Source organism: Balearica regulorum, chromosome 1 (assembly GCF_011004875.1).
Source record: "Balearica regulorum gibbericeps isolate bBalReg1 chromosome 1, bBalReg1.pri, whole genome shotgun sequence".
Classification (NCBI taxonomy): domain Eukaryota; kingdom Metazoa; phylum Chordata; class Aves; order Gruiformes; family Gruidae; genus Balearica; species Balearica regulorum.
Window position 1 is genome coordinate 55,933,329 of NC_046184.1, and position 12,596 is coordinate 55,945,924.

Consider the following 12,596-nt stretch of genomic DNA (forward strand, 5'->3'; position numbering starts at 1 on the left):
TGTTTCTGTCTGGTCCCAGAAGGAAATGCATTTGATTTAACCCAACAGACACTAAAAAGAGAGAATTACCTAGCCAGCTGGGTGGCTGGGAATTTCAAATTAGCTGGGATCTAGATGCCAATCTAATCAGGCTCAGAAATCAGTCTGTAGATGCTTTGGTAGAATTCTTAATTATGATACAACTACATTACAACCTCTTGGGACTTTTCCTGTGGTTTGCTCCCCCCATTCCCCAGAGAGAACATGAGAAAACAGCCAGTGATAACCATCGGTGGTGAAACCATTCAGAGAGAATAGTCCCCTACTAACCCCAGCCCGTTAAGGTGTCCTCCACCCACCCAAAGCAGACCCTGCAGATATTCACAAAGGTCAGTGGATTCTGGCTGCTGGGAGCAAGAGAAGTGATCACATCTCTCCCTCCTGGAACACAGCTTGCCACCCAGGCGGTCCATGTCCTTTCCCAAAATCTTCTGGTCCATTCTGGCTGGTCAAGGCAAAGGGAGTGGGGTCACTCAATCCCGCCAGGTATCGCTAACATTTGGGACAGCTACTGTCATATATGTCTAGGTCTGCTGCTCGTCAAACGATGGAAGGTAAAGTGACTGGGAACATGGTAGCTGCCCAGTGCCAGCTGCAGCTGGACCTCCTCGTTTTGCCCCAGGCTCAAACTTGTCCTGAAAGCTGGAGAAACATCTGACTGCATGTCTGGAGAGACCCAAGGACTTCACAGCAGTTGCTGCAGCCATTGACTGACATTTATGGCTTCAGAAAATGAAGAAGTTCATTGAGAGCAAATTCATAGAACCATAGAATGATTTGGGTTGGATCTTGTAATCTTAAAGATCATATAAATTGTCACTTAGCATGTTTGAATTATTAGCCTGCAATGGACATCTGTAAGTTTTTTGTCTAGAGATCTGAGAGCACCTATCTCGTATTGTGTTTGCCATGTCCACAAAGTCTCCTGCCACCATTGTGTGTCCTTCTTGATTCATAATCCCTGAAAATGAGCTCCTACCCCTGGGTAGGAAGAGGTTAGGTAACATCACTAGCAGGACGCATCAACACTGTCCTGACTTCAAGCCTCAGGGAAGCAGAAACCATACTATGGTGTAGAGTCATAGCAGTGGGGAGCATCCGTCTGCACTTATGTCCCCGCCACGGAGAGCACTTGAGCTGCTTTAGCAAAGGGAGTTGAAATGTTGGCTTTGGAAAGCTGCAGGCATGGCTGCAGATTGCATCATTTGTGCTGGCTGCACTGTTATTAGATCAGATCATTATTTATTATTATTGTAATCCCATGTTAGTGGAGGTCTCAGCAGCTCTGCTCCATCGCTCAGAAGCCCAGTCGGCCCTTAACAGCACATTTTCTCACGGACTCGACCAGCCATAGTCAACTTACACTGGCCCTACGTGGGTGGCACACAGAAGAGGGCACCGAACGTGGCAGAGAGGGCCAAACTCCAGGAATGCCCATTTAAACGGCAGAGGCCAGGGCTACATCCAGTCTCTTTTCTCTAGGTCTCCCAGTGCAGCTTCCCACACCGCCAGCAGTGCTGCTGGGCGCTTCAGCACATTTGCCCAAGGAGCGTGTTCAGGTTCAGCAGTGCCATGGGGGAGGAGTGGGGGTCCTTCAACGTTTGCCTTGGTCTATGCTCTCCCTCCTTTTAGATTTTCATTCCAAAGAGTTGCTTTTTTTTAACGCACACCAAATTCTTGCCCTTTGCTTCCCCTCCCCACCCTGACCTCTTCGCCTCTCTGTAGTGCTCAGGTACTTCCATTGGTACCAGAGCACGTAAACGTCTCTTTTAAACCCCCTAATTCCACTCCTGTCTTTAGAGGGATCTCTCTACAGAGGTCTGCCATAAGGCCCAAAAGCACACCAGGAACTGCAGAGCACCACTGCTCAGGTGTTATCAGTAGGTACAGCCTTCCCGGCAGCTTGAGACCCCAAAGAATTCTTTTGGACATTCAGATCTCTAATCCAACCCTGTTCCTTACAAGGAGCTGGACAACGGGGCTCTTTGTGCATCTCTCCAAGTTGCCATCTTTTCCTCAGCCCCAGGACTGCTCCCTCAACTCCTTCACAGGGCCACATCCATGGTGCTTCTGAAGCTGCCTTTCTGCTGCCTCCCCTCCTGACAGTGTCTTGCAGCCACTCTCAGCACCAAAACAAGAGAAGGTGGCATGCCTGGGTGCCTCCTCGGTCAGAAGCTCCTGCAGATTGTCTTGTACTTGGTGGTGGCACCTGGCTGCACACCTATTTCTGAGGCCACTATTACAGAAGGGAACTCAGTTGTTTCTTATGTGAATCTGAAAGCACAGCTTGTGGGGAACCCACCAGCAGCAGTGACATTTGACCAAAGAAAGGCATTACAGGTTATTATTACTAATTGCTGTTATCTCGGCTTCCTCCAATGAGATGAAAGCGTGGCTTGATAATCTAATGGAATGTGTCCTCTTAGAAAATAAAACCATTTTTTGGCTGATTTTCTAAGGACACAAAGCCCACACAACAGTATCATTCCTCCCTCCCGAGAGCACACTACCCACCTTGGCAAAGGGATAAATGTATTTAAATATCTTTTTCTATTTGAAAGATAAGCTAGGAAGAAGAGAGTCGAATTAATGCCTCCTCAGAGAGAAAACCTCCTGTTGTTTGTTCTGTTTGATCTGGGCAGCCAACACCCCAAAGCACATGCTGCCCCGACAGGCAATAGTGAAGGGACAGGCAGAGGCCAGCAGTACTGAGGGGACTTTGTGGTGACAGACAAGGTAAGGTTACTCCCCTGAAGTGTATTTGGAAACAATGACAAAAGCCTGTAGAAATCTCTAGAAGCTTTACAAATCCTGCTTTCTTTTTTCAGTCACCTGAGACCATTCATCTTAGCAGCACAGCCATTATTCAGAAATTTCCCTATCACCTCACACAGGGATGTCTTCTGCTGCAGGTCCCATTGATCAGACCTACTCCTCGTGGTCTACATGGAGGCTCCAGGCCCACCCACAGGGTTTGGTTCTTGCATTAAACCCAGCTTGGTAAGTGGTTTCCTCTTTCTTCTTTTATCCAAGCAAATCCTTTGCCAGAGGTCATTCACTGCCTCTTTGCAGACATCCGTTTGGATTTTTTTTGTTCTTATACTAGCTCCTAGGACAAATGCACATTCCACTGACAGCTTCCAGATTTAACTATTTATTTGCATAGTGCACTGGGCTTGATAGGGAATTTTTTTCACCTTGGCCAGGATCGACAGGCTGAGTTTCACTGTGGCCTTTCTGAAAGGAAGTTTGTCCTGCATCCCAGCACCTTGTCTTCTAGAGGTCAGGATGCTGCTGCTAGTGGTGATGGACATCTATGGAGCTGCAAGGACACCCAGAACGGCAGCAGCGGGGAAGGCTGTGGCCAGACCAGGGTGTCTGCATCCACAGCAGATTACTTTAAAGGAAAAGGAAAGGTGGGAGAAGGAGCAGTGAAGCCAGCGCGGGAGGGTGGACAGCTGAGGGTGGTAAAAATGGGTTGGGGCTCTGTGTTGACTAAAGACTCTGCCTGGTACCTGAAATATGGGCATGCGACCCTTTAGGTACTTTTGATGGTATCAACGTGGGGCACAAACACGCAGGCTTGATGAGGCTTTGCACTGAGCCCCCTTCCCAACTCTGAAGGGGCTGCTCCTTCCCCGGGCAGGGTATTGCATCCATATACATGTACATGTGCGTCTATCTCCCTATAAGGAGGAGCAGCGCCGGGATCCCTGAGCAAGCGGTGCAGCTCAATGGAAGGATCTGCCTGCACCTCCCGCCGGAGGCAAAAGGATTTCTAAAAACTAATTCCCCAAAATGAGTGCCAAAAAGTTAATGAGCTGTGCTTCTCCACCCCCCCTCCAAGACATACCCCCCTTCTTGAGGTGCTCACGTGGCAGCTGGGTTCACTGCAGCTCTCCTCCTCCACACGTGGCCTTCCCTTGTGAGGTGCCATTTGCTGGAAAACTAGGTGCTGGGCAGGGAGAAGACATGAGAAAGACTCTTGGGATCACCAGAAGTTGTGCTACCCTGGGAAGAAAGGACACCTAGAGCTGCCTTTGTGCATTTCCCTGCTCCGGAAACGCTCTGGGAGCTCTCTGAACAAGCCTTGGCAGGAGGCAGAGCCCAGGAGGTGCCAAGAGCAGCAATAAACCAAGGCATTTAAAGCAGAATGGGGAAATCCAACGACAGTGATTGCTGGGCCTCTGCCAGGGTCCGTGGGAGACTGTCGGGTGGGACAGCAAGGAAGGTACATGCTCCTCCAGCCGCTTCCTTCTCAGAACGAAGAGACTGGTTGTAAACAACCTGGTCCGTCCCTTGTCCATCCCTTCCCAGGCTCACTTACCTCTGCTGGGAACAACGTGGCACCAGGCAGGAGCGAGGATCCTGCAGCACCATGTTCCAAGAGGTCAAAGCCCGATGGATGGATACAGGAGTCAGCTGAGCCTGGGGAAGGCATGTGGGCTGAAAGGCAACCACCAATCCCCCAGGAGCCTGGGCAGTCTGGCTGCTGCTAATCCCCAAAAGCCAAGATATCAAAGCCTGGGTCTCAAACAGGAGAAGATCCAGCCTGCTGAGAGCCTCTTTTGAAACGCTGCTTCTGTACTGAATCCCCATCACAGCTCCCACGGGCAACATCCAGCCGTGTTGCAGTTATCCTCAAGCTGTTTGGCTGGGGAAAACGGAGGCCATCTCGCTCCCACGGAAGCAGGACTTTCCCTCTCTGCCTCTGAACTTTGCTGGGGTACAAACAGGGGAGTGTGCCTTGGAATTTAATTAGAGAAACTATGCAGCTCTTCATCCTTCCCACCCGTCTGCCTGGAGGGCTGCAGCACTACTGAAAGCCCACAGATAAGGCAGAGGAAATCCACAGAGAACAAGGGAAATACACCACAGAGCTCCTCCAGCGCTGAGCATTTTTCCGGTTCCAAGCAAGCCAAATCTACTGTGGCATCTGGGTTTAGAGATTTCCATCCCAGCCCTAGGTAAATGTCATTTTTGGGAGGATTAATCCAGATGGTAACAAATAACCTTATTTCCTGGGTCTCTGCTATGTCTGTGCCTCCTGAGGCTCTCGGGAAACAGCAGGAGTTTTCTGGGGTGCTGCCATCCATAAGCTAAACTGCAGAGAGGAGCAGCCATGGAAGGGGCAGTCTCAGGAGCTGCCAGGGCCAGGACTGTTGCAGTAGTCAGATGGAGCTGTCATCTCATCTGATCCCTGCTCTTGTCCTTCAGCACCTGGATCTGCTGGGAAGGGAGAGATCTTACTGGGAATGGATGGTCCCTGTCCTGTCCCCCCCCATCCTGGGGAGAAAGGGATGAGGCTGGATGAGACATGGCACATTGCTCCAGAGCGGTGCCCACGGCTTTCCAGGAAGCCCTAGGAGCTAGCTGTCCACCAGAGCCACCCCACAGCCACCCAACCAAGTCTGTTCAGCACCTTCCTCCACCCCACACCAAATGGCTGGCTGCTCCAGCCGGTGCTCCTGCAGCCTTTCCTCCTCCACTTCCCTCCCACCAGTCACCCCCATCCAGCCCTCTTTTACTACTCAGGACATCGCTTTCTGCCCAATGTTTTCCCCTCCAAGTGCCCTACAGCGTTCCCTCCTCTGTGCTCTCCACCCCAGCCACTGACCAACACACCTCCGCAAGAACTTCTGCTGCTCTCAGTGCACAGGGCACGATGCAACATGGCCCTGTGCTTGGTTGCAACAGCTACAGCAAACACAATTAGGAGTGATGACAGCATTTGCATCACCTGCTGTCACTGTCCAGAGATGTTTCCCTATAGTGTGGGGGTAGACAGACTTAGTCACAGAATTGTTTAGGAATCTCATCTGCAGCTTGCACACTTTGCAAGGCAAACTCCCCCTGCCAGGCTGCTGTGTGATGCCATTAGTACGTGTCTTTAGTATGAAGCCTTCCTCCCGCCTCTCAGGGGTCTCTACCCCTGCTCCTCTCAATCCTCCATCGTACCTGGATCCTTCCTGGCTGACCTGGGGCTCTCCCCCTTGTCTTTGTATCTGCTGAAGTTCCCAGGAGGATCTGAATACTGAAATCACCACTCCTTTCCGTGCCTCTCCAAAAGACAAGTTTATTTTCTTCAGGAGAGGTTTACAGCTGAGGCTCAAACCTGTAAGGAACACAGTTGTTTTTCTCCTCATGCTTTGTCTGCTTCGCAATTTGACAGTTTTGGTCCCCACTGTAGTAGAAAAGCAACCCTCACTCTTGCCAGCGTGGCCTCAATAGTCTTTGGAGTGTAAAGCTAATGCCTCTCACATTGTATATACTCAAAAGATGCACCTTAGGAGTGCACCGATCTCACTCCTGCTGCAGTACAAGCTTGTATTCCGGCCTCTCCTCCTTTGACCAGAAGGACATGAGTCCTCATGTTGGTATCTAGGTTTGACAGGGAGATGCATAACAAATCGCCTCTCCTCCAGTCTCACTGGATATGACCTTCGGACCACTCTACCAGTTTCAACAGCAGTAGCAGGGTGTCTCCATGTGACTCCCTCGTCTTTGTCGCCATCTCCAGTTTTGGCTTCATCAAGAATCCAGATTAATCTGCATCATGATGGATTTGAAAAATAAAAGTTATTAATAAATTTCTTCCCCCAGGTGCGATCTTCACCCCACAGCATCCTCGTCAGGGAGAAATCTGCACAGACGCTTCTCAAAGCCCAAGCTGCGTGCGGCTCGGTGGGCAGGGCTAAGGGCACTTTCCCTGGCTGGCAAAAGAACTGGCTGGCCCAGTTGAACAGAGCAGAACAACCTCTAGATGAAGGTGAGTATAAGACCTGATTACTGGAGGTTTCAAAACACAGGTTACCCAAACACCTGAAACTACATGTTAATGCAGGGTGCATAGATTCTTGGTGCTTGGGGGAAAGGAAAAAAAAAAAAAAATCTTAAACACACCTGAAGTACGCAAGAACTCTGCGACTGATGAAGAACTGCAGAATCGGTTAATACACACAGAGGCAATTTTCCACTCAGCAAGAAGAGCAGTAGATTATACTTAAGGATAGCAGAAAGCAAAAGCGATGCAATGCTTCAGGTCCTCCCTTTGTTTCCCTCCTTACAGCAGGGAAACCCGAAACCAAGATAAAAAGCCTTTGCGGGCTATTTGAAAAATGCAAACACACACTGGATCAGGAGAGGGTTTAAAGTGCACACTTTTATTTTCTATTACAAAGGCTAAAAGAAGCAAGTTTGTTTGTTTGTTTTATTTAAGAACAAAACAAAAAATTTTGTTAAAACATCTACATTATTATCCTGATACTAGACCTTATGAAAGATACTAAGTTCTTTTTTAATAGTAAAGCGTGGTATTCTTAAATTATATTAATACAAAGACATATTAAAGGACTCGAAATCATTACTACTCAGCTCAGAACTGCAGCATCCCCTTGCTATCTTTTCCTTTCACTTGCTAAAACCCATCCGTTTTTGACATACAGTTTCACACAAGCTAAGTAGGGTATTTTTTTGGTTTTTTACTTCCTCCTGTAAAGGCCAGGTTAACTCCAACACCAGCATCACTTAAATCCCTGCCCCTACCAAAGGATTTGGGGTAAGATTTTAACTAAGTCCTTCAGCATTTAACAAGTTGATCTGAATCAAACTCTCTGTGTGAGTGTACGTGTCTGTGGTGATTTTACAGGATAGGAGATTTCCTTCTAATGTTATAAAGTTAAAACATCACTTCTTTTGTTAATAACCCTCGGATTTGATTCTGAGCTGCAAAATTTTCTTTTTCCCCTCACATGAATGAAGAAAAGAGAGCATTATCACAGGGGCTCGTCAACGCACCGCAAAAGCAGCCCTGCGACTCATGGTTTATCTGCTGTAGGGCCGTGAGCACTGAGCAGTTCTGCTGAAAGTACACAACGTGCTGAAGAAAACCCCCTTGGCTTGATAAAGCGAGCCTGGGAAGTCAAGTGTGAAGCTTCCTGCCTTTCACAATGTCTCTTTAAATAATACAAGCAAAGCCTTATCATTAAAACTTTACTCATTAGTTAGCAGTATATAATACTCTTTCACTGAGATGGGACTGCGAGGACATCCTAGGGGGTTTCAAAAGTGTGAACAGGGAAACCTGTCCCATCTCAAAGTTTATACCTATCTATATAAAACCCTCCCCTCTCTGTTATTTCCCTTTCCCTAACCCAAATAAAAGTCTTCATATTTAAACTGGAGATGCTGCGTTTCCTGGCCCGAGTCCTTTTCCTTTACCCTCATTTAAAAGATTCCTTCGATACCACACACATATAATATTATATAGAGCGATATATTTAATACCTGTGTATATATGCTTCATGGGAGGGGTCACATATATACACACTAAAACAAGTCTGGTGACAAAGTACTGCAACACCACAGACCAGGTTATCATATCAGGGAAAACAAAAAGAGATACTCGACGCAACCCCTGTGACCATGAGCCTCCCCCACCTCACGCACGCTCGTCCTCTCCCCGCCTCGACTTGGCTTCATCCCTCCACAGCCCCGCTGAGCAGCTGGGCTCCCATCGCAGAGACAGGGAGAGGGGACAGCGACCCACTCTGTAACCTAAACAAGTTATTGTATGAGAAATCACAGCGCAGTGAATGCTAGAGTCACACTAGAGATGCAGATTTGTTTTAAAAATAAAAACCACATTCCAATGTTCCCCGATCCAGATTCGCTTACTTGGTATCTCCGCCCAAGAAGAGCAGGACAAGATAACCCAGGAGTTGATGCCTACCTCCTCCCCTGCCTCTCTCCGTTTACGAAGTTGACCAGTTGAGCGCAAGGAGCATCAGGAGAAGGTACGATCTGCGCAGCTACAGTGAAGGGCAGAGGAGAAAATACAGGACCTGGCCACTCAAAAACTGCCACGACTGATACTGTGTTGGTCACTCTCTTTCCCCGTAGCACTATGGATCCTTCCTCATCTCCTCCTCTTCCTCCCCATACGTGGGCAGAGATAGAAACAACCGCTTCCCTCCCCAGTTCTCTAGATCTCCCAGAAGCCACCTGTGTATCATCAGATGTTACGGTCCTGGCCCCTTCCAGGCCCAATCTCAAGGGGCTGTACAGCCAAGAAGGGAAGCTTGTTCCAAACTAGTGACCACCAACCACATTTTAAAGGATGAGAAAACAAGCTCAGAGGCACGTTCAGCTGACTTGACATAATATCCTTGGAAAGACCCAAGACCAGCACACAGCACACTCTGCTTCTGGGCTGTGACTACCCCAGTGGAGCTGATGCACCTACCTGGAGGCTGGTTTAGAAAGGTGCCAGCTTCCCCCCAGCATCTCCTGCATTTACACATCTCCTGTAATTCCACATCCCATCTCTCTCGATGCTGGAAACCCCAAGGATATGGGCAGAGGGAGGGAAAAGGGGGACCCAGCAATGCCAAAGCACCAAGCAGTTCACGGCCAGACTGTATTTACCCCAGATACGGCACTGCCAGCCGCAAGGGCTCTGAGCTTGCTGTCCTAGGAGACTCTGTATGAAAAAGACATTCCCCCATGAAGGCTGGGAGAGAGATGTGTTTGTGTTTGAGTGGATGGCGTCATCCATGCACGCGAACCTGCAGAGCGCAGCTGGACTGCAGAAGAGAGAAGGAGGGAAGCTCAGGACAGCACACGTGTTTACAGCTTACAGGATGAGACCGCCAGAAAGGACAAGGCTGGCATACAGAGCAGTACTGCCTCTCACCGCTGCCACTATAAAAGCCCAAAATCCTGGCCCAGAGCTCAGCATCACTGGTTCCCCCATCGTGGTGCACATCAGGCAGAACAGAAGCAGGCACGTGGCTGGCTCCCACTGTGTCCCTGCCCCGGGTCGCATCCTGGCTGCACTGCACATCTGCAAACTCCCTGCCCCAGCTCTGAGGCGCAGGGGGCTGGGCCTCTGGCGCTGGTAAGCGCCCTTCCAGCTGCATTCCCAACAGCAAAACATCGCACGTGCTGCTTGGTGGTGCCCTTTTAAATGGGTCCCCACACAGTTCTTCTGGCAGTGCAGGGAAAAACGCAGCTCTAAATAACCAGTAATGCACACCATTTAAAGAGCAAGAAGGGAACCCCGTTACTTCCTCCTCTCTCTTCAGGACTCAAGGCACCTTAACACAGAAACACAGGCTCCTTTTGGTTACAGCCTTCTTCCTGACTGATACTGCTGCATGAACTACAGTGACACAGGGTGTGTCACAGTCTCCACCACACCTCCTAGATGGCTTCAGTCTTATTTGCACCAGTCGCACCAGCCAAAAAACCAAACCAAAACTACCCACTCTGAATACCTGTTGCACACTGAGAAAGACATCTAATGAGGAGTCAGTCACCAATTTCCCTTCTGGGTACAGGCAGCTGAAACAGTCTGAAGTCACCTACAATCCAGTTCCTGCTGCTGCAAGCAGTTTTATTACTTTGCTGTTTTTAGCAACACTCTTTATAACAGACAGCTGTTACCCTCCTCAGCAGCAGTTGATGCCTTAGGGCAATGCAGACAGCAAGAGCTTAAGCCTAGATGTTTTAATCCAGATCTAGTGGTTTTCCTTCCTTTCCACCTCAATTTCTACTTCTTCTGTTACTGAACTCCCAGGAGAGCAGGCCAGCTGCAGCAGCGTAAGTGGAGCTTGCTCTGCAGCACTGAGAAAAGGAGTACGTGAACTTCACGGCCACCTTTTCACCAGATGTCTGGCCCTTTCAGCTTTGTCCTCCAGACCTCTGCAGCCACACTCCGAATTGAAGGGCAGGAGAATGACACAACAAGGAGAAATTCTCCAATTCACAGCCCAGTACAGACTGGATTCATTCCTTTGAATGAAGGACAGCGAAAACAAAAAGATGGAGAGGAAGAGGAATTTGGGGGAAGGAAGAGAGAGAAGACGGATCACAAACTCAGTGAGCATGGCATTCGCTGGCCAAGGAGAATCAAATTCACGATTTCATTCACCACTAACAAATCATCGTCTCATAATCTTAAAACGAAAGAAAAGAAAAAGTTCTCTTTGCGAGACACAGATCTCGCTCTCCCTGCTACTGCCACTCTCGGAAAACCCGCCCCGTGTTTCTCCAGCCGACAGGCTCCCCCCTCTCCAACCCTTACTATACGCCATCCCGCAATAGGAAATTGTATTTCCCGAAGTCGTCATCCCTGGGGCAGAGCAGCATGTCCTTGCGGGCTTTGGCCAGTTTCTGTTTCAGCACTTCCCTCCGGTCTAGCCACTCAGTCAGCTCGTCCTGGCCGTGGGCATAGCGACACTCCTCTCCTTCGGGGCAGGCCTTGCTCTTCTGGAACCTGCCGGCACAAGGAGCGCAGTCAGGAGGGCACCCCCAGGACAGGGTTTTGTGCTCCCCATCTGGGACACTGAGTCAGAGCCCACTGAAACATGCCACGAACTCTCTTTTCTGAGGGTGAAGTGATTCTCCTACAAACCTCCAGGCAGCCAGGGAAGGCAACAGAGAGGCTGGGCATAGAAACAGAGCAGTGAACAAAGCAACATCTATGAGGGCATTTAGTCAACAGAACGAAACAATGTGAGCTGGAACTGGACCAGCAGGGATGAGGAGAAACCACCACACCAGAGAGGAAATGCCAGGTAACAGCCACGAGAGACAGAGCCTTCTCTCTAACCAAAACAGCATTTCTAACCATCACAAGCCTTCTGAAGACACCTCAAGGCACGGATTCAGAGGGCGTGAGATATTCAAACCATTTAATAAAGCACCTGGGATTCCCCCAAGCATCAGGCCAAGCAGACTGTTCAGCAGCCTGAGAGCTGAGAGCATCCTGGCTCTGGAGGGCACAGGTGCAGACATGAAGCTCGTTCTCCTTTTCTGAAGACACGTATTCGGGAATGTGTTTTTACCACTCAGCAGTGTGGCTGAGCACCTCTGGGGTCCAACAGCAGCCTCACCATCACCCAAACTGTCAGCTTGTCCCACTCCTCCTCCAAGCAGAAGTCCCTGGGGACTCTGTGAGAGGAGGAGGAGGTGGTGAAGGAGGAGGAGGGATGACGGAGGCCCTGGGCCTGTTGCCCTGTCCCTGCAGCGGCAGCACAGGAGGGAGATGAGACAACGGTACCTTTCACAGAGCCGGAATTCGCCCATGGGGAAGCGGTAGCTCCAGCAGCTGGAGTCACTGTCTGAGGTGAAGACCTTCTCCTTGTGCTTCTCTGACTGGATGTGCTGCTGCCATTGCTTCTTGCTGTTGCTGTTCTTCCCGCAGAGCCAGCAGTGGTAGCCCATCTATCCGGTGCAGACAGGGCAAAGGGCCAGTCAGTGTGTTAACAGTCACACCCACTGGCCTTCCCCGTGCTGGCACTGCCTCTCCCCCTCTCCTTCCAGAGCGTCCTGAAAGCTCCACTCAGTCTATGACCTCCCGCACTTCCCTGCCATGTCACTGTTGGGGCATCGTGCTGCCACTAAGGGGGAGCAGAGGAGATGCGCTGTCGATGTCTACCTACAGCTCAAACAGGCTCAGAGAACAGGGCAGCTCAGTTCACCGATACCGTCCTCCTGCCGACAGCCCAGGTGGGGTCTGACTGCAAGGCCCCCAGGTGTGCAGGCCATGCAGG

General features: G+C 49.9%; 1 protein-coding gene across 18 annotated transcripts in view; it reads right to left on the bottom strand.

The window, feature by feature from the left end:
* Positions 1 to 7,181: 7,181 nt before the first annotated feature.
* The window catches only part of ZC3H7B (zinc finger CCCH-type containing 7B), a 46,744-nt gene continuing 41,329 nt past the window's right edge, over positions 7,182 to 12,596 (bottom strand). For 12 of the 18 annotated variants that reach the window (XM_075751600.1, XM_075751545.1, XM_075751581.1 and 9 more), the window contains exons 22-23: positions 12,104 to 12,267; positions 10,985 to 11,317 (exon numbers count right to left, since the gene is read on the bottom strand). In XM_075751600.1, the coding sequence (XP_075607715.1) occupies positions 11,125 to 11,317; positions 12,104 to 12,267 (357 nt within the window). In that variant the 3' untranslated portion in view covers positions 10,985 to 11,124. Of the gene's footprint in view, positions 11,318 to 12,103; positions 12,268 to 12,596 lie in introns of all 18 variants that reach the window. The other 6 variants (XM_075751627.1, XM_075751637.1, XM_075751567.1 and 3 more) reach the window with 1 other exon arrangement.